Source organism: Amphiprion ocellaris, chromosome 17 (genome assembly GCF_022539595.1).
Source record: "Amphiprion ocellaris isolate individual 3 ecotype Okinawa chromosome 17, ASM2253959v1, whole genome shotgun sequence".
Taxonomy (NCBI): Eukaryota; Metazoa; Chordata; class Actinopteri; family Pomacentridae; genus Amphiprion; species Amphiprion ocellaris.
The window spans coordinates 32,112,329-32,135,372 of record NC_072782.1 but is presented as its reverse complement, the minus strand read 5'-3'; the positions used below and the strand labels follow the sequence as shown (position 1 = coordinate 32,135,372).

The following is a 23,044-nucleotide window of genomic DNA, read 5'->3' as shown; positions in this document are numbered from 1 at the left end:
TCATTCCCTCATCTCTGATTTACCTGAACATTTTATAGCATAAGAATATTTAGAAAGATATCTGTGAAATTTTACCTTCGTGTCAAAAATTTTCTGAGAAATCACCCGTTCTTCTCATATTTTAACTCAGGAGATTATGCCTGTTGACCCACTTTCCCTCATAACTGATCAACTGAAAAAACTTTATTTTCCATTTCTGTGACCAAACATTTCATAATAAAGTATTTTACATGTTTGGTTTTGTATCACTGTGACCTGCAGCTACATGTGGTTCAGGAAATATCACTAGTTGACTTCTGGATGATCAGTTTTTTTGTTAATTTGGGCTCAAAAATGGAACTTTTCAGATTTGTTTTCCATATTTGAATCACTTCCAATATTCCAGATGGTTAAAGTCCAACATTTTGTTGCCCGTCCATCCACCCCGACTTCCTCCCTACACGTTTCTGACTTTAATTTCTTCTCCTCCACAACCAGAGATTATTTGATCTACTGTCCAATATTCCAGATTCTGAATCAATGACATGATGAGAAATAAGAGAGAAAATTTCAGGTTTTTATCTTTAATAGTTCCTCAGATATTGTTGTTCAAACAGACTCAGATTCAATGTGAGAAGAAACCTGCTGAAAGCGGATCGACGGGCAGATTTTGAAAAAATATCTTGGAAAGTATTCACAGATATCTTTATTTATATCTGTATTTAAAAAAAAAAGAAGCTTCAATTCAATCAGGAGTTGTGGAGCAGAAAAAACCTGAAGATTTCAGATGGATTAAATCAAATGTTTTTAAAGGTGTTCTTCAGTCACATCGTTCTGAACTTCTTGGACTCACCTCCGTTCTCGTCTCTTCATTAGATCCAGTTCGACTCCATGAAGCTGAGATCAGAACATCTGTTAGCAGAACTGCTTCACTTTTCTTTCCACCAAAAGTTCCTGGAACTCTTAATTACAGGTTCTGAAGTCTGAAGGAACCAAAGTTTCCAACCTCCACAGAGTCGGTTTCTGATGCTGAATCAGATGTTAGTTAGAAATAACTGCATGTTCCTGGTGGATTAATTCATCTGCATCAATGTTTAACAAACTCTGGGTTTCATCTTTGATCCACACTGTAAAAAAATCTATGAAAAAAATGTAAATCTGGTACTAAGAGTCAGAAATGTATGTTGAAACAAATGGTGAAATACTGTAATGTTCAACATCACTAAAAATAGTGAGAGTAATGTAAAATATCCCTAAAATAATGACATTTTAGTGGATTTAAATGCAGCAAAACTTTGTCATTTACAGATTTGTTCTGTTTTTTCTTAGGCAACATGTAAATTCATACATTTTCCTGTGATTTTACTTGATATTATGTGTAATTGAAAATAATACTAAATAAAATTGAAAACAAATGCAAAAGATGCAAAACAAATACAAAAAGGTCTAAAACTACAAAAATAAATAGAAAAGGACCGTAAATAACCCCAAATAGACTTAAACGAATGTAAAAAGAGACAAAATGTTCACAAAGAGATGCAAAAGACACAAAACAACCACAAACAGGCAAAAAACAAACGAAAAAGAGACATGAAACCACAAAGAAACACAAAATGAATGGAAAAAACCCAAAACAACAACAAATGAAATCCAAAAACACAAATATTCACAAGGACAGGAAAACAACTGCAAAAAGATGCTCAACAACCAGAAAAGAAAGCAAAATGAATAAAAAAAAGACATGAAACAACCACAAGACGCAAAACTAATGCAAAAAGATGTAAAGCAACCACAAAGAGAGACAAAACAAATACAAAAAGACATAAAACCACAAATAAACACAAACTGACTGCAGAAAAAGTCATAAAACAAAGACAGCGACACAAAAACAAATGCAAAAAGACATGAAACAACTAGAAAGAGACATAAAATGAATAAAACAAGACCCTAAACAACCATAAATGGACTTAAACAAGTGTAAAAATAGCCTCAATATTCACAGGGATGCAAAACGAAGACAAAAAGACATAAAATAACAACAAAGACACGCAAAACTATTGCAAAATGATGTAAAACAACCACAAAGAGACAAAATGAATGGGAAATGATGTAAAATTAACACAAAAAGACACAAACGAATACAAAAGGAGTCTAAAAAAGATCACAGAGACACAAAATAGAAAGACAAAACAACCAGAGACAAAAAACAAACGCAAAAACACATAAAACAACCACAAACTGACTTAATTGCAAAAAGAGTCTCCATATTCACAGAGACAAAATGAATGCAAAAAGACAGAAAACAACCAGAGACAAAAAAATTAATGGAAAAAGACCCTAAACAAGCACAAATGGACAACAAAAATGGCACAATATTCACAAAGAGACACAAAACGATGGAAAACAACCAGAAAGAGACACTAAATGAATAAAACAAGACTCTAAACAACCACAAATGGACATAAAACAAATGCACAAAGGGCCTCAATATTCACAGATGCAAAACGAATATAAAAGACATTAAACAACCACAGAGATGCAAAAATGAAAGGAAAAAGACGTAAAACCACCACAAAAAGACACAAAGAAATATAAAAGGAGCCTAAATAATCATAGAGATAGAAAACAAAAAGACATAAACAACAACAAAGAGACATAAACCCTCTGTTCTCCTGTAGCGTCCGACTACAGCCTCATTAACTGTTTACTTTCTGATGTGAACGCTGTAAAATAAACCGGCAGAGCTGCTGAACTCTGCAGGAACATTTTGTTCAGCGTTCGGTCGCTCTGACTCATCTGAAGCTCCAACGACTGAAATGAGACCCAGCTGCTGTTCTGGTTGGACAACATTCGTAGAACGTCCTCCGTCTCAGAGCTGCAGCTTCATTCCAGCTTCCTGGAAGTCGGTCGGTCGGTCGGTCTGCCTGCCTGCCTGCCTGCCGGGGGAATTCCACCTCAGAGGAGCTGAGTTTAAAAAAAAAAAGACATTAATGGGAGTTTCCCTGCTCCTGAAAGAACATCTATGAGCTGAAACCTCCTCACATGAAGGTAAACCAGAGGAAGATGGAACATTCAGAACGTCTTCGGTGCTGGGTTCATCTCAGGTTCAAGAGATTCAGGAGTTAATGCTAGTTACTGGTTTCCATCATATGAGTCATGTAGAGTCGACTGAAACGCCTCCAAGTTACCATGCGACGCTGAAATAACAGTAAAAATATGTCATTAAGTCAAAGGTTTCAGTGGATTCTTTCAGAACAGCAGCTTCTGCAGCAGTTCCTGAATAATTCAATAATTCCTGCAGCAAAAAGAGACAAAAAATTAACCCAAAAAATTAAAAACAACCACAAAAAGACACAAAGATGACCAAAGACAAATGGAACACGACAAATGTGACAAAATACGACAACCAAGAGGAGTAAAGCTACTGAAAATAAATGGAAAAAACAACCAAAAATGGACAAACAACAACTATAAACAGAAGAACAGAGACTGAAGAGACGGAAAAATATGCAAAACAATTTTGCAAAAAGACGTACAACAGCAAACCGATGCAAAAAGACATAAAACAACAACAAGGAAACGCTAAACAGATGCAAAAAGACGTAAAAACAAAACAAAGAAGCACAAAATGAATGAACAGAGCAGTAAAACTACTGAAAATAAATGGAAAGCAACCAAACATGGACAACGATACCCAGAAACAGAAGAACAGAGATTGAAGATATGGAAAAGAGACACAAAAAGACATAAAACAACCACAGAAACGCAAAACAAAAGCAAACGGATGCAAAACCATGACAAAAACACCCCTACAAACCACAAAGACACAAGACAAACGCAAAGAGGAGTAAAACTACTGAAAATAAAAAGAAAACAACCACAAATGGACAAAGAACAACCACAAAGATATGAAGAGATTGAAGAGACGTGAAGCAGATGCTAAACCAATCCAAAAAGACGCAAAACAACCACAGAGAAACACAAAACATATGCAAAAAGATGCAAAATCACTACAGAGACACAAAACTAACACAAACACACATAAAACAACCACAGAAATGCAAAACAAATGCAAACGGATGCAAAAAACCCCAAAGAGATGCAAAACAAATGCAAAATGAGATTGAAGAGACGTGAAGCAGATGCTAAACCAATCCAAAAAGACGCAAAACAACCACAAAGACACACAAAACAAATGCAAAAGATGCTAAACGAATGGAAAACCAGCCTTAAACAACCACAAAGATCACCGAAGATAAATGTAATACCACAGAGACAAAAAATGACCACAGAGAGACAAAACAAAAGCAAAGAGAAGTAAAACTACTGAAAATAAATGGAAAACAGCCAAAAAGAGATGAACAATCACCACAAATGGACAAAGAGATTGAAGAGACAGAAAAAAAGAGATGCAAAACCAATGAAGATGCAAAACAACCACAGAAAGAAGCAAAACAAAAGCAAAAAGAGCTTACCGGTAAAACACGATAGGATGCAAAATGATTGCAAAAAGAGTAAAATAACCACAAAGACACACAAAACAAATGCAAAAAGACATAAAACAACCACAAATGCAAAATGAGTACAGAAAAAGCCTAAAAACCCACAAAGAAATGCAAAACGGATGAAAAAAAAATGTAAAACAGCAACAGAAATACAAAATGAATGCTAAAGAAGCTAAAAGAACCACAAAGAAATGCAAAACAAATGCAAACCAATGGAAAACTACTCAAAATAAATGGAAAACAACCAAAAATAGGTTTGAGACAGATTGACTTTTAGTATTCATTTTAAAATCCTCCATAGCCGAAACTAAAATCCAACTGCATGGTGGGTCGTAAGGTACAAGATGAGAAAGCAAATTAAAAAATAAAGCTTAAAGCAGAACTTTCAGGTCTCAAAAATAGCTTTTCTTTTATTAAATTAAAAAGCATAATATGCCACGATGTTGAAAACACGCCAGTGGAAAGAAACACATGTAAAACCTTAGTCCTTCATAAAAAAACTACCTGTCAGGGAGAGAATTTAGAGGAAACGATCTGCACAGCACAACCACGAGTTTATTCACGGGTTCTCGATTTACAAGATTTACTGGAAACCAACGGGACATTGGAGAACACAAAGAGAGATTCCATGCAGAGATTTTCACCTAAACGGACTTTTAATGAATTTACGGTGATTCTGTACAATCCAGTTCGGATGAGATGCTTTGAAAATCTTTACTTTTCCCACCAAACGGAAAAAAAAACTAAACAAAAGCTATTGTTTGGTTGCAAATCATTCACATCATGTTTGGGTGAATTTAATTAGTGGAATATCTGCAGCTCAATTCAAACATTTGGCCTCAAAAAGCAAGAAATAAAATCGAAGGAACTACGAGATCTGGAAGAAGTCCTTGAAGTCATGAACGAGGATCTGAGGTAAATTCAAACAAGTGAAGTAATGAGAATCCGTCTAGCAGGATCCTGGTTCCAATTCCATCCCTTTTATAAATAAGACGAAAATATCGAAGCTCCAGGATCTCCGGTTGTCCTCAAACGCTCCGCAGGAAACTTAAGGATGCTTCGGTGGCCACGTGGGGATGCGAGCGTCGAACTACATGTGGTTTTATCTGCTGCTACTGTTGGGTTTGCACACGAGGGAAGAACTGTCGGTTCCAATGGTCGGGTTTCTGGTCGGTTCCAATCGGAGGAACCCGATGAGACTGAACAAAAACCAGACCACTGGAACCAACGGTTGGGTTTTTGGTCGGTTCCATCGACTTCCTCCAGGAGCATCAAGGCTTCGCCGGCTGGATGGATAACAGGCTGCCGAACTTGAAGTGCTGGATCACCGGGAACTTCTCCAAACACTGGAAACAGAAGGAAATCAAGAATGTTTAATCGTTAAAGAAAGATGACTAACGTCCCAGTAGGCCTTAAAATGCTAACGGGGCTAAAAAGAGCCATGAAGAAGGGTTCATTTAGAGTTTTCTGAATGGAAACACATAAGTGGTAATCATAGGAGCTTCAGTAGAAATCTACCGGACTTCTCTTGTAGGTTCTTGAAGACATTCAAGAACCTACAAGAGAAGTCCAGTTCATTTATACTGAAGCTCCTATGATCAGCAGCCTTCCTTCCCATTGGAGGAAGTCGATGGAACCAACCAAAAACCCGAGAGCTGGAACCAACGGTTGGATTTTTGGTCAGCCCCATCGACTTCCTCCGAGAGTGTCAAGGCTTTGCCAGCTGGATGTACATCAGGGAACTTCTCCAAACCCTCAAAACGAAGGAAATCAAGAGTGTTTACCCATTAAACAAAAGACGACTAACGTCCCAACAGGCCTCAAAATGCTAACGGGGCTAAAAGGAACCATAAAAATAGGTTAATTTAGAGTTTGCTGAACGGAAACGCATAGGTGGTAATAGTAGGAAGTTGAGTAGAAATCTACCGGACTTCTCTGGTAGGTTCTCAAGTAGGGTTCAAGAACCTACCAAAGAAGTCCAGTTGATTTCTACTGAAGCTCCTACGATCAGCTGGTTGCAACTTGGTATTGTATTTACAAGCATTAGAAAATATAACATTAGCCTCATTGACCACCTCCACCATTATGACTACGAAACAAAAAATGACCCCATATGAGTACCTTTTTCCATTACACATGTCAAGTATCGCACATGTATCTTGGCTTTTTCGGTAATAGTATTAACATTTATAAACAAAATGATCTGAATGAAACAAAGCCAGCAATGCTAGTGATTCTACGTTTAAAAGGCTTGTAGTTAGCTAAATGCTAACACTTTAGCAGGTCTGGAACAGGATGATACGATTGTAGCTTCTGGGCTTCGTTGTCCTTAGTTACCTTGGAATGTACTTGCATATTATTCTAAAATTTGACAGATATCATTGTAAATATCTACAGTTCACGAAAAAATAAAGTTTCAGGTGAATCAGAGATGGTCCAGCAGAAGGAACCTGATGATTTAAGATGGAAAAACCCTAAATTTACCATCGTCAAGTTTTATACCGATGAGCAAAGATCAAGCAAAATCAACAAGCTAGCATGGAGCCATTTTTAATTAATTTAAATGTCACTTCATGGCAGTTGTGCGTTGGTTTTCTTGTGCAAGTCTGTATAAATATCAAACATATCCTTTATAATTCCACATTTATCAAGTTGAGTACATTTAGCTATGTTGTAATTCATCCCTGAAGGTTTTTCTTTAAAGTTAATTGATGTTTGGATGCTCAGAAACCCTGATTAGCCTTTAGGTTTGTTGACAGGAGGGATCCTTTTTATTGAAGTGAAACTCAACAAAAAGACGGTGCTTCACTTTGACCGAGGCTAAAATGGCTGCCAGCCAGAGGTTCATCGTGTTGACGGGTTTTGGGGAGCATCGGCTGGTTGTTGGGGGTTGGGAGGCTGAACTGTCCATGACACTATCAGTCACCGTCATCTGGACTGAACTGGGCTGGAAAAACTGGCCTCAGAGACCTTCTGACCAAAAGATATTCAATCAATACTAACTTTATCAAACCAAACCAAAGACACAGTAAACAATTCAAGTCTTACAGGTATAAAATGAATACAAATGTTGTTACTGCTAAAGTTATGGAAAACCCGTGTAACCCTACTTAACCTACATTTACAAGTTTTAGTGCTCTACTTAGTCACGTAACTTTTCAGTGTGGTTCATCAGTTTTTTAAAACACTGTTTGTATCCAGAGGACGATATATTCATGTTCCTCCGAGCCAAACGGCTGCATTTTCATCCAGAACCGATTAAAATCACATCAGTGCAGCACAGAAATACTCACCAGATGCTCTTTGATTCTACTCTGAGCCTCTTGCTAACTTTTCCATTGAGTCTGAATGGTTGATTTGTGGATAAATGTGGGCGAAATTACAACAACTGGACCTCCAGAAATGGAAGGTTTGATTTCAGAAATGGTTGGAAACTGGTCCAGTGTCTGGTTTGCACGCGTTAAATCTAGAATATAGTCTTACGGACACTTAGATGTTGCTAATAAACTAGTTTCTACCATAGATTGTATAAGACAGTCTACGGTTTCTATTCTGATCCGTACATGGACAACAGGTCAGGTCATCATATTTGGACTTTTAGCAAAGACAAATTTTCAGGCTCTAGTGGACTCGAGATGCCAAACTTTAGCAGATTCTACTGTATTCATGGAAAAAATACAGTCCAAACACTGGCTTTACTTGTCAAACATCACACAAGTATCTGGGTTCTTTGAGTGATGGCATTAGTACTTCTGAATTAGGCTGCAGAGGTTACATTAGCCAACTTAAATTGCTATCAAAGGACTTCAAATGTGTATTAATCTGTCACTTAAAACAGTCCTCAACAAACACAAGATTTTCACTGGTTTTAGTAATGTTTGAGTAGCAACCACCTTAAATTAGGACTAAGAACCGAAGGGTCTAAATGGCCAGAAATCCCCAAAGCAAACACATGTTTGGTTGAAGGACTTTTGCGTGATTTCACCCTCGTGTCGTCCTCATTTACGGGCACCAAAATATATTGTTTCCTTGTCTGAAAAAAATGCAAAAATTCAGCAAAGAAATTCCCCAAATCTCTGAAAATTTGCAAAACCTTCAGGAAGAAAATTCCAATAATTCACATAAAAATCAACCAAAATCCAGCAAAATTCGCTGAATTTTGGTTGATTCTTTTGCGAATGTTCTTAAGAAACATTTTTAACATTTCTTTTTTCTGACAAAAGATGTTCAAAAATTTCCCAAAAATGATGAAAATGTGGACATCAGAAGTTTCACTGTGAAAATATATTTTTTTTCCACATTTTCAAACTTTAAAACGGGTCAGTTTTGACCCGCAGGACGACATGAGGGTGAACAGAAAGAAAACTCTTAACATGAATTCATTCAAACCACGTTTGAATGCGTTTCCTGCCTCCCACACAACTTTAATCTGTAATTATTTCCCTCCAGGGTTTTTCCATCTAAAAACACCAGACTCCTTCTAATCGACCATCTCTGATTTGCTTGGAAGCTTAACCCCAAACTGTGAATATTCGATACGGTATCTGTGAAATTTTAGCACTTTCAGAGATGTTTTTTTGCTTAAAATTGCACGTTAACCCGCTTTCACAAGTCGTGCATCACTAGTTGACATCTCCCCTGAAATGTTGATATTAACGTACTTTTTTATAATTTTTTTTAATATCTATACCTAAAACTGTATAAAATGTAGATATTTTCAATGTCTCAATAGTTCTTAATGGTCCTAATTTAAGGTTTTTCACATTTATTTGACTTTTTGCCTCGTTTTTTTTTTTTACCATTTTATTCTCTTTCATTCTTTTTCTCATTGATTTTTGCCCATATTTTTGTTGTCTGATTGTTAACATACATCAGCATTTCAGTTGTGTTGTTGTATGTTGACATTAATGTACTTTAGAATTTCAACATTTTTCTATCTATATATAATAATGTTGTTATATGTTCATTGTTTGTTTTACTAAAACACATTGAAATGTTGACATTAAGGGAGTTTTTAATTTCTAATTTCTCATATCTTTACATAAAACAGTATAAGACGTAGATATTTTCAATGTCTCAATAGTTCTTAATGGTCCCAGTTGATGCTATTTCCCATTTATTTTACCTCATTTTGCTAATTTTGTATTTTAATCTTGTATACTCAACTTTTCTCATTGATTTTCGCACTTGTTGTCTGATTGTTAACATACATCAGCACTTCAATTGTTGTAGAATTTTCATTGTTTTATTACTAAAATACATTGAACTGTTGACATTAACGTACCTTTAAATTTCTCAGTTGTCTCTCTCTACATAAAATAAGACATTGTTAATGTCTTGATAGTTCTTAACCCTCCTGTCGTCCTGCGGATCAAAATTGACCTGTTTTAAAGTTTGAAAATGTGGAAAAAATATATATTTTCACAGTGAAACTTCTGATGTCCACATTTTAAACATTTTTGGGAAATTTCTGAACATTTTTTGGTGGAAACAAAGAAATGTTAAAAATGCTTGTTACGAACATTCACAAAAAATCAACCAAAATCCAGCGAATTTTGCTGGATTTTGGTTGATTTTTATGTGAATGTTCTTAAAGAAAATATTAAAAGTTTTACTGATGTATGTGGAATCACTTTAGATATTTTTAGGATTTTTTTGAAAGATTTTTACTCATTTTTTGAAAATATTTCCAAGAATTTTCTTGCCAAATTTGGGGTATTTTTTTTATAAAATAAAACTTTTAAGGGAAATTTTTAAGGAATTACTGGAATTTTCTTAGCGAAGGTTTTGCAAATTTTCAAAAATTGCAGAATCTTTGCATTTTTTTCAGACAAAGAAACAATATTTTTTGGTGCCTGTAAATGAGGACAACATGAGGGTTAATGGTCCTAATTTTTGGTATTTCCCATTCATTTTTACCTTGTTTTGCTTTATTTTACTATTATTCAGTATTTTAATCTCTTTTTCTCAATGATTTCTGCGCTTATTTTTGTTGCTGTCTGATTTCTAAGTTGTGCAGCACTTTGGTTTAACTCTGTTTTCTGTAGATGTACTGTATAAATAAATAAATTTGACTTTATATAAGACGTCCTATTTTGCCTGTAGTGTCTGTCAACAAATGTTCTCCGGACTTTTTGCATCTTTGTTCTGTATTTTGTGTTATTTATCATAGAACTGTGTTGAGTTTGGAGCTGGAATGATTCTCTAAATTGTTCCCGAATATGAATTTTTGCTCCACAGCACTTGGTTTGTTCTTTATAAAGGTTTAGAGTTTGTTGAAAACGGTCTAGCGGAGGCCTGAGAAAACGGTGGATTGTGGAGTTTCTGGGTTTGTGCAGCAGAAAGTCTGAGAGGCTCGGTGTGGGGCCAGGAAAAGGGAGAGAGGAATGTAAGTCTGCTGATGGTTGCTTGGGGCTGGAGGGAGGATTTAATGAAGGCGGCGGGGGGAGGCAGCAGACAGCCTGGCCCCTCAGCTCTCTGGGAAGACCGGGCCTGGAAAACACAGGATGTGGGCTGGAGGCTGGGGGAGGACGGGCCTCGACATCCCAGCAACCCCACCCCCAACGCCCACACAGACTCACAACAGACACACAACTGCTCTGTTAACCCTTTACTGCCACGCCGAAACCAAAGAAACCAAAGGAACCGGTCTGGTCGGAGTGTTTGCTGCTCGCAGCCGGCTTCCAGCAGCAAACCAGACTCCTTAAACGTCACGTCAACAAGAAGAAATGCTCCTTACTTAGTCGGAGGTGAAGAATTACAAGAAATCCAGCGAACAGAACAGGCTTTTTACTTCTAGTTCCTACTTTGAAATACCTCTTAACTAAATAAAATGTCTTAACTCTAGAAAATAAGTTTCAGCACTCAAAAAATACAACTTTGAGACTAGAATGCATGTCTTGACACTAGAAAAGACATCTTGACACAATATAATGTCTTAAGACTATAAAATGTCTTCATGATGCAAAATACATTAACACTAGAAAACACTTTTGCCAAATTAAGTTTCAACACTCGAAAATACGTCTTGACTCTAAAAAATTTTATAGTCTTAACTCTAGAAAATACGTCAGAACACTATACAATAAGTTTTAACACTAGAAAATTTTATAGTTGTAACTACATAAAATATGCATTAACACAATTAAATACATCTTGACACTATATAAAGTCTTAACACTATAAAACACGTTTAACACTAGAAAATAAGTTTTAACACTATAAAATATGTATTAACACTATAAAATACCTATTTATACTGGAAAATAGTCGTCAGAAATCTGTGAAGTCTTTTTTTTGCCTGTAGTTTCTACTTTGAAATACTTATTAACACCACAAAATACATCTGAACACTAGAAAACACTTATTAACACTCAAGTTTATCGCTAGAAAATACGTATTAACATTAGAAATTTTTTAGTCTTAAGACTATGAAATATATCTTGACATTCGAAAATAGATTTTAACACTATAAATTCCATTTTAAGACTAGAAAATATGTTTTAGCGCTAGAAAATAGTATTTATACCATGCCACAGTAAACCTGACTTCTTAAACGTCACGTCAACAAGAAAACATACACTTTAAGGTGAAGAATTGAAAGAAATTGAGCAACTTTTTTATTTTTTGGCTTCTAGTTTCTACTTCAAAATACCTCTTAACACCATAAAATATGTCTTAACACTAGAAAATAAGTTTTAATACTATAAAATACGCATTAACACTATAAAATGCGTCTTCACACCATAAAATACAAAATATACAAACATACATATACAAATCATACTAACACCGGAATCGACTGATCGTTGCCCTGGCTGGTTATCGGTATTGCTGGTTTTTTTTATTATCGATTAAATAAAATAACTGCATCACTGCCTCTCTCTCTCTGTCTGCAGTCACTCTGTGGTCTCAGTGATGTCCCGCCCACAACTCTATCTGATTGGTTGGCACATGTGTTGAGTAACAGTCAATCAGCACTGAGAGCCATTGTTTACACAGAGAGACAGATGAGCACATTTACACAGCAAAGGTGCTGAAGTTGTAATAAACACTGCAATCTTACTATATCGTTCACAGTTTTACATCATAGTTTTAATCTGAAACTGCTTGATAAATTCACTTACTGATTTCAGAGAACTTATTTTGGTCACATTTCTATGCTCATGCTATCACTAAGTGACTTGTGCCTCCTAGCTTGGAGCTAACGCTATCTGGAGCGCTGCAACATCTTGAAAAAGTACTAACTTTAAAAGAAATCTGTTCTATCTGGGACACAACCATAAAATACTGAACAAAAAGCACAAACGTCTCCACAAATCAGGACATTAGCTGTCCATTAGGCTACGCTAACAGCAAGCGGCTCAGTTAGGAAGCCGCCAGATTACCCTGAAACAGAGTCTGGGAAACAATAAGTAGTAATGCTGTAACATTTGGACTTTAGTGGGAGATAGAAGTGACAGAACAGAGATGGATTAAGAGAACAGAGATGAACAGCAAGAGACAGTCTGTTATTGATCTCAATCAATCGATCAATCAGTAAACATCCGAATGTCATGTGACTGACACCATAACTTCTCTTTCTATTGAACATATTTAGTAATAATAATCCTAATTTAGCAAATCAGTTGATCCATTATTGTGATAGTTGAAAATATTAGCATTAAACTCAGGATTAAACTCAGCTGTTACTGTTTTTAAATACTCGTAAATTCAAGGAACACCAGTCTTGTTCACAGTTAGTGGGTATAACTGTGCAGGTAATGGGATTTTTTTTTTTTTTTGAAAAGATTTGTGCAGAATTTTGTACCACTGAGATGATCAGTCTCCACATTTGTCACCTTTGAAGGAACTAAGAAAACTGTGGAGTCCGAACTGGAGAAATCTACAGTAAATCAGTGTTAAAGCTTCCATTTTACTGAATTAAATGTACTAATGCACTCTGTCTAATTATCAAATGAGAGAAATGCTTGAACATTTTGGAACTAGGTGGTTTTCTACTTGAGTTCTTCTCACCTTGATCTAGTTTTTGGGTAAAAACCTTCATTATCTCCTCATCAAACCACCTGATAAACACCTAGACAGGTGAGCTGCAGTCGTACCTCGGCCTTGTACATTCTGATCAGACCCTGGTTGACTTTGGACCAGGAAGGAACGGCGCTGATGTTCCACAGCTGGTTGGAGTGTTCAGCAAATGGACCCGTCTTCATCTAGACGACAAACAAAGAAACGAAACCATAAAGCTCAAAAGACTAGAAAGCAATGAGGAAAATCCAGAAAACTGCTTTTTACCAATGAAGACATGAGAAACTTGTTAAATCCACTGTTCAGGTCTAATTTGATCTTTTATGCATCAAAATTAAGGACAGTCTCTGCTCAACCGTCTCTGATTTGATATTTTGACAGCATAAAATATCGATATTTATGCAGACATTTGTGGAAATTATCTTGAAATCTCAAATACTTAACTATAACTAGATAAATAACCTGTCGACCAACTTTCAGCAGGTTTTTCAAGAATTATTAAAGCTTAAAAACCAACAAACTAACAAAAATAAAGCCAAAAAAATGGGAGACAAATCTGGTGAAACTAAACCATGAAGCTAAAAAAAAAACAACACAAAATGAAACGGGTACTCTAGTGAACTCTTTATTATCCTGGAAAACGCTGTGTTAAGATAATTTTGAATGGGTTAGCACTTCAACCTGCTCAGAGTTTAACGCCAAAATCAGTATTAAGGTGTATAATGGCTCCAAAGAAAGACTTTCCAGTGATGGTGGACACCAGTTTGGGTCACCAGGTTCAATAGATTACAAATAAAACCCATTTACTCTGCAGAAAAAAGTTGTTTATGGATGTTTTTATACCTTATTTACATGTAAAAATGGTAGAATATATCGTAAATAACTGAATTCAGGTTGACATAAACTGCTTTTTTACCAATGAAGACATGAGAAACTTGTTAAATCCACTGTTGAGGTCTAACTTTAGGACAAACTCTGCGTAAAATGTGGACATTTATAAAGACGTTTGTCAAAATTTATCTTGAACTATTTACATATTTAACTAGAACTAGATAAACTACCCTACAACTTTCAGCAGATTTTTCGGGAGTTATTAAAGATAAAAATTTTCCCCAATAATCTTGGAAAATATTGAATATATTAGTGTAAAATCTCACAGAAACCCTTAAGCAGATCACAGCTTATGATAAAAAGAGTTGTGTTGACAGAAGTTGTTTTTTCCACAACATACCAGAAAAAGCTCCAGAAGTTGAGCTGAACAATGATGATTCTGTCGGTTTGTCATTAAGAGAAACGTCTTTTACATTAAACATCATTTAATCCATGGCAAATATTAAAATGTTGATTATTGCGGTTTTAAATGTGACATTTGGGAGAAACTTCTGCAATCACAAACCGCTCTGATTAACTTCTAATCAGGACGTCTTTAATTAATCTCCACATTCAGTTTTAATTCCAGGCAGAGATTTTAAAAACAAACCTCTTTAGCAGGAAGTAGAGCGGAAATCATCGGTTAAATGGAAGTTTAAGATGGAAAATGAACAAAAGTCCGAGAACAGTGATGGAGATTCTTCTATTTTGCATTTGTTTGTAATTTAATACGATATTACTTCATCAAACATTAATCATTCTCTACCAAAAACCTTCAACTGACCATTTAAACTGTTTGTTTTTCACCTCTAAATTATTTAATGCTCATTTTCTTACAGTAAAAAGACATCAAAAATAGTTTTGTTTTTTTTTTTTTTATAAATGTTTGACTTTTAGCTGAAAGCAAATGAAAAAAGAATATTAATTATTAGGACTGAAAATGGTAAATCATCAACTGTTATTTTACATATTTTCCCAGGAATATTTAGTAAAATAAAATTTAAAAGCGGTTTTCATTTCATGGTCACTTAATGTAAAAGAATTAATTATTATTTTACAAAAATCCCATTTTTTTAAGTTTTTTTTTTTTTTTTGCAAATCCTCCCCAAAACTTTGTATTTAGTTTGTCTTTTTATTGTCAATTTGTAAAATCTGTAATTTAACAAAACGGAAAATTTGTATTTTTGTTTTTTCATTTTTAATTAATAGTTTGTTTATTTTTTACCATTAAATTATTATTTGCAAAAAATCATTATTTTCTTTTCTTCTTTTTTGCAAATCCTGCTAAAAATTTTATATATTTTTTATTTTTCATATTCAACACGTAAAAGTCTGTAAATTAACAGAACAGAAAATTTGTATTATTATTATTTTTTTAATCTATTATTTTTAATAATTATTTTGTTTATTTTTACCATTAAATTATTTGGAAAAAGCCTCCCCCACCCCACCCCCCCCCTTTTCCCCAAATTCTCCCAAAAACTTTTTCTATTTTTCTCTTAAGTTTTTTTTAAATAGTGAAGATGTAAAAATCAGTAATTTAACAAAACAGAAAATTAGTAAAATAATAGTTAAAAATTATTTAACCACCTTATCCAATATTTAATATAGACATAAATGCTTTTTTTATTTTATAAAATATGACATAACTGTAAAATAGTACTTTTCGACTGATTTTAATGCAGTATAAAACATGTATTGTAAAAGAATAAATATTTGCAAAAATACATATTGTTTATGAGGACATTATTTAGAGTTTGGGTCTTTATGGATTTTTTTTTATTTATGTATATTCATATTTTTTGTGATTTTCCTAAATATCAGTAATTAAATAAAACAGGATAAAAACTACAAAATAAAAAGTTGAATAAAATGTTTGATCATAATTCAATCCTTAGAATACAGAATGAGCCTTCAAAAAAAGAAATATATGTAAAACATTGTTTTTTTGTACTAACTTAAATACAGTAAAAATTGTTTAATTTTGCAAAAATAAAGAATGTTTTTGTAAATTACATGATTATATATCTTTTTGGAAATAAATATCTGTAAAATAACTATTCTTGATTTAAACCTAAATGCGGTAAAACGTAACTGTTACAGTCATTTACTGTAAAAATGAATTAATATTTGCAAAATTAAAACTTTATATTACAAGTATTCTAAATTTTTAGTTGCTGTTTGGTTTTTCTTGGCAGTTTTGGAAGTTTTTCATCTCTGAAAGTGGAAAAGTGAAATTTAAAGGCAGCAATAACTATATTTTTCCTTATTTAAATCTAAATACAGTAAAATGGTGTAACTTAGTCATTTAGGGTAAAAGAATGAATAACAGTTTCTAAATTCTACTATCATACATCATTTTCTTTCAAACAACAGGTAATATTTGTAAAATAAGTGATTTAAACCTAAAAATGTCAAACAGGTGCCATTTTCATGGTCATTTATACCTATATGTTATAAAAGAACAAATTAGTATTTGCAAAAATCCAAACTTTAAGTTGAAAATACTCAAAATTTTTAGTTGTTTGGAGAAAACAGTTGGTCTTTCTTGACAGTTTTGGAATTTTTTTGTTTTCAAAAGTGTAGAAAGTGAAATTTAAAGACCGTAAAAACAAAATTCTTTTAATTTCCATGGCCATTTGTTGCAAAAGAACAAATTAGTATTGGTAAATTTTATTGTGATACATCATTTTACTTTAAAATTTAATTTGAATTTAAGCTAAAATCTGTAAAATAAGAATATTTTTCCTGATTTACACCTAAATATAGTAAAATAGTGTCATTTCTATGGTCATTTATTGCAAAAGAACTAATTATTTGTAAAAATCCAAACTTCATATTGAAAATACTCTAAATCTTTAGTTGCCGTTTGGTTTTTCTTGGAAGCTTTTTTGTCTTCAAAAGTGTATAAAGTGAAATGAAAAACACTGAACCGACTTCTTCCAATCACTCCTCTAATAATAATAATAATTATACTAATATTATGCTCAGAATCCTCCTGATTACGTGTTTTTTTTTATTGCTCTGATTGTGCTGCTTTCAGGATTTAATGAATGCAGTTAGAAGAACAAAAGGCTGATTGTTTAATCGTCTAATAACTGATAGATTCTGGGTCTGAGCAGCGACTAAACGTGTTGGAATCTGTGGACGAACGTTGGTCCGGTGGAGGGTTTTTCCCACCACTTTGTCCTGGGAGGCCGCGGACCGGAGCCCTAGAGCCCCGGGTCCCCAGAGCCCCAGAGCCCCGGGGCGTCCGGCCTTTTCCATCCCCCTCCTCCAGACTCTTTCCAGGGCCCGGCCTGGGAACACGTGGGGGAAGGGCGGCTGCTGGGCGGGAAGCGAGGGGGCGGAGGGCCGGCGTTCCCTGGAGGAAGGACTGATTCACAGCAGCATGTGGGGAAGGAAGTGACTCATGTTGGGAGACGCACACACTGAAGCCTTGTGTCGAAAAAAACCACGAAAAAAGTCCACGTGTGAAAACAGGCGGTAAACAAAAGAGGACGAGCAGAAAAACCAGGCAAGAAAAACAACCAGGAAGGAAAAAATAAAAACACTGTAATAATACAACTGTACTATAATAATAATAATAATAAAACACACAAAACAGTCAAAAACACTGTAATACTATTATACTAGAACAATAACAATAATAATAATAATAATAATAAAAACACCTCAGTCGATTCTGGAAAATGTACTGATTTATACTATCAAAATAATAATAATATGTACATGCGCAGGAGTAGCGTAGACACTGTAAAAAAAATAAAACCTTAAAAACTGTAAAAATCTGGCAACAACAAAAAAATACATTAAAAAGGTGGAAAGTGGTAATTTTTAACAAAACATGTAAAATATATGGAATAATAGTTAATTGTTTTTCGTTTTCATTTTATTTATTTTTTTATTTCTACATTTTTTTTCAATATGTAATATAGATTATTTTTATTTCAAGTTATGGCAAATGTCTGTAAAATAAATAAAGTTTTGCTGATTTAAATGCAGAAATCATTTTATAGTCACTTATTGTAATTTCTTCCAGGATGAATAAAGTAGATCATATCTTAAAAGAACAATCATTATTTGTAAAAAAAAAAAAATAATAATAAATAAATAAATAAATAAATAATTTAAACAAAACATTAAAAAATCTGTAAATAAACAATTTTTTTTCTTATTTAAGTTTTTTTTTAAATTTTTTGCTTAGTTTTTCACTATATAGTATACATCATTTTTATTTCAGGTTATACATATTTTTGCTGATTTCAACACAGTAAAACTGCTTTTACATTTTTGCTCTGAGGTTTTATTTTTATTTTTTAACAATCAAGGTAAAAGTTAATATTTTTTCTGTAATTTTATCAGATATTATCTGTATTTCAACAAAACATGTAAAATCTGTAACATAACTAACATTTATTTATTTATTAATTTTTTAAATGAATCTTTTAAAAAACAATTTTTCAATATCTATTATTTTTTATTTCAAGTTATGGCAAATGTCTATAAAATAAATATATTTCAGCTGACTAGCCTTCTTAGGCTGACAACAGTAAAAACTGTGGAATTCCATGGTTATTTATTGTAAAACATCCAACTACTATTTGTGTAAATGCAGATTTTTGACATTATTTACAGTTTTGGTTTAATTTTATTGAAACATTTTTTAGAGGTAACTTGATCAAATAATCTCTGGATATGGATGAGGTGAAATATGACAGTTGGATACAAAAACTAAAAAAATGCCCACAAAAAGAGAAATAAATAGTTTTATTCTCCAGAATTCTACTTGGATCAGATGATCTACTATATTATATAGTAATTCTGTATTATACTAATACTGTATTATAATAATATAGTCAAAGTCACATCTGAAAGTTCAACTAAAATAACTTTATTTTTGTCATTTCTTTGACCCAGAATTTCATATTAAAGTATTCTACATGTTTAGTTTTGTATTATTGTGACCTGCAGCTATATGTGGTTCAGAAAATATCACTAGTTGGCTTCTGGATTATCAGTTTTATTGTTAAAACTAATAAAAACCAAAGTGTTAAGTTTAAAGATAAAGGATTAACTCTCTCTATATTTGAATAAAGTGAGTTCAGCAGCAGTTTGGAGGTAAGTGGATGAAGGAAGAGGATGTTCTGCTGCAGCGACGCCTTCTTTTACTTCCCTCCTTTTCCTCCAAACAAAGCTCCGGTTCCTGCTCTGGATCTGAACACAATCCTTCTGCTGCTTCCTTTTCCTGGACCGAACCTCCTTCAGCCGTTCGTCTATTACGACCCACATGTCTAGATAAAGTCTAATACAGCAGCATTAAATAAATATTAGATTAAATATACACTTAACTGGGAAATTACACCGTTTTTACTGCATTTAAATCAGTAAAATATTATTATTTTACAGATTTCTGCACAAATTTCAAAGAAATATTATGTATATTAAGGACTGAAATTGCAAATCCGTTTAATTGAAATAGAGATAACAACCAGCTTATCACAGGTTTTTATTTACAAAAAAGAGAAAATCACGCCAAAGCTGTACATCAAAAATCTGTTGTATTTTTTAAATCAATATCAATTTGTTCTTTGACAATCTTTAATTGTAAAACTACACTATTTTTACTCGATTTAAATCTGCAAAAATATTATTTTATAGATATTTGAACAAGTTTGAAAGAAAAAATTATGAAGTGTTCAAAAAACCGTTTTGTTAAATTACAGAAAAATCTAATAAATTTAAACAAAAAAAGTATTATTTTGCCAATTAACTGCGAAACAACAGCCCAAAGCTGTAAATATCTTTTAAAGAAAATCTGTAGTTTTAATAACAGTAATTTGTTCTTTGTTATTTTAGACTATTTCTACAGTATTTATATCAACCAAAAAAAATAAATCAAGGTTCTACAGATATTTGCCCTAATATGAAAGAAAAATTCTGTAAATTAAAGATTGAAAAGTGGTCAATTTTCCAGATTTTCACAGTTTTGTTAAAACGAGTCCACAAAAACAATTATTTACCGGTTAACTGTAAAAATAACTAAAACAAAACAAACAAAATCAGGCCAGAGCTGTAAATAACATCAATATCAAAAATCAGTTTTTTAAAATCAGCAGTAATTTGTTCCTTTGCAATACTTAACTGTAAAATTACATTAATTTTACTGTACTTAAATACAGATATTTGTCTGAATTTGAAAAAAAAATCCTTATTGTAAGGACTAAAAAGTGGTAAATACTTTTCTTAACAGTTATTTTTTGTTAAATTACAAATAGCTTTTAGAAAAATCACAGAAATAAAGTATTCATTTACATGTTGGTCTGTGAAAACACATAAAATACTGTAAATAACATCCTTTCTTTGCAGATTAAATTTTTTAAATCTAAAACGGCAGAAAAGAGTTCTGAGAAAGTGTGACCTGTTTTTCATTTTTCTACGTCATTAATCAGATATACTGTTTAATAAAGTTAAAACATACATTCAGAAATGCTGCCAATCACAGACACAGAGAGTTTTCTCCCTGAAGGGGGCGGGGACAGCAGCAGTATTTTTTTTACAAATAAGAATGTGTTCTTTAACAGTGTTAAACTGTAAAATTTGACTATTTCTACTGTATTTAAATGAGCAAAATTATCAGATATTTAATATTATTTGAAATAAAAAATATGTATACGAAATGTTTAAAAATGGTAAATAGTTTTATTTACTGTTATTTTACAGATTTTCCTTGTTTTGTTCAATTATAGGTAATATCTGGTAAAATAACAGAAAAATTTGAATTTACATGTTGACTGTAAAAAAACTGTAAATAAGTTTCACTTCAACAATCAGTATTTTTACAAAAAGTAATTTGTTCTTTTACTATGTTTAACTGTGAAATTAGAGCAAATTAAATTACTTTTACTACATTTAAATCAGCAAAATTATCATTATTTTACAGATACTAACCGTTATTTGAAAGAAAAATTATGTATATCAAATATTTTAAAATGGTAAAATTGTTTTATTTACTGTTATTTCACAGGTTTTCCTTATTTTGTTTAAAAAAAGACCAAAATTGTAAAAAAATAAAATAAAATGTCCACATTGAAAAAACTTACTTCTTCTTTTACGTTTAGAACTACAGCAAATTACAGTTTTCATTGTATTTAAACCAGCAAAATTATCATTATTTTACAGATATTTGCCCATATTTCAAAGAACAATGATGTCTATTAGAGATCCAGAAGTGGTAAAAGCAATTTTAATATTTAGTTTAACAGTAATTCATTCTTTTCCAACATTTCACTGTAAAATTACTCATTTTACTGTCTTAAAATCACCAAAAACTAATAACATTTTCATTGTAATTTACAGTTTTCTGAATATCACGGTATTCCACTATTATTATTTTTTTCTGGCACTTTTGCCACCAGATTTTAACTTTTTTTTTTTTTTTTTTTTTTTTAAACACAGATTTTTGTTCATATTGTAACAGGAACACATCACTGACCCACCTGCTGTCCATCAGTAAAACTGCTAATATTTTCTTTAAGAACACCCAGAAAAAAAAATTTAACCAAAATCCAGTAAAACATTTCTAACATTTCCTTTTTTTTAACACCAAAATATGTTGAAAGATTTTCAAAAAATATTGAAAATGTGGACATCAGAAGTTTCACTGTGAAAATATATTTTTTTCCACATTTTCAAACTTTAAAACGGGTCAATTTGACCCACAGGACGACACGAGGGTTGAATGATGCTTTTAATGTTAGTTTAAACATTGGGGTTTAGTTTTTCTTGGACTAATTTGTAATAAACCTGTAATTTAACCTCAAGTTGATTAAATCTACAGGTAGTCAGACGTTTAGTGGTTGTTGCAGACAAAAGTGTTTGAATAAATAACCAGCTGGTAGAAAAAGAGTTGATGGTTGTGATGGATAAAGTTTTGGTGCATTTGATTTTCCCACCTCGTTGATGAACTTGATGCACTCCAGGAACATGTAGTCCTGGTGGTGTTCGTTCACCACCCTCTCATCTATGAAGTGTCGAGGCTCCAGAGTCGGATGATCTGAGGGGAGATTCACCTGTTAGGTCACATGATCACCAGCAGGTGTCACCAGAACATCTGGACATTTATCAAACACAGATGCAGCAGCAGCAACTGTTAATGAATCAGAACCTTTTCATGGATAATATTCCGACTTAGATTCACATTTTTACATGAATGAAACTGAAAGTAAAACCTTTAAAATCTTCTGCTCTGATCATATTATTGATTTTAAAGTTCTTCTTAGTGTAAATTCTAGTATTAATCATCTCTGACTAATTCCAGACGTTCTCTCTGATAAACCTCCTTAAAGAGCAGAGTGAAGGTCATAGTGCCATCTAGTGGTGAGATTGCAGATTACAACCACATAAAGGAGAAATTATCAGGTTGTTCCATCTCCAATCATCAGGTTCCTTCTGCTCAGATCATCTGATTCACCTGAAATATTTATATCATAAACTACAGATACTTAAAATGATATCTGTGAAATTTTATCTTCATATATTAAAGACTTTCTGAGATATAAGTCTTTGAAATCTGCCTGTCGACCAATTTTCATCAGGTTTTTTCTCACATTAAATCTGTTTGAACAAACACATCTGAGGAACTATTAGACTTTCTTCTGGGAAAT

The 23,044-nt window shown here is 33.0% G+C and overlaps 1 protein-coding gene across 2 annotated transcripts in view; it reads right to left on the bottom strand.

Annotated features, from left to right (window-relative positions):
* Positions 1 to 4,867: 4,867 nt before the first annotated feature.
* Positions 4,868 to 23,044, bottom strand: part of ptpa (protein phosphatase 2 phosphatase activator) — a 28,454-nt gene continuing 10,277 nt past the window's right edge. For both annotated transcript variants that reach the window (XM_023265292.3, XM_023265294.3), the window contains exons 8-10: positions 22,334 to 22,434; positions 13,586 to 13,693; positions 4,868 to 5,830 (exon numbers count right to left, since the gene is read on the bottom strand). In XM_023265292.3, the coding sequence (XP_023121060.1) occupies positions 5,756 to 5,830; positions 13,586 to 13,693; positions 22,334 to 22,434 (284 nt within the window). In that variant the 3' untranslated portion in view covers positions 4,868 to 5,755. The remainder of the gene's footprint in view (positions 5,831 to 13,585; positions 13,694 to 22,333; positions 22,435 to 23,044) is intronic.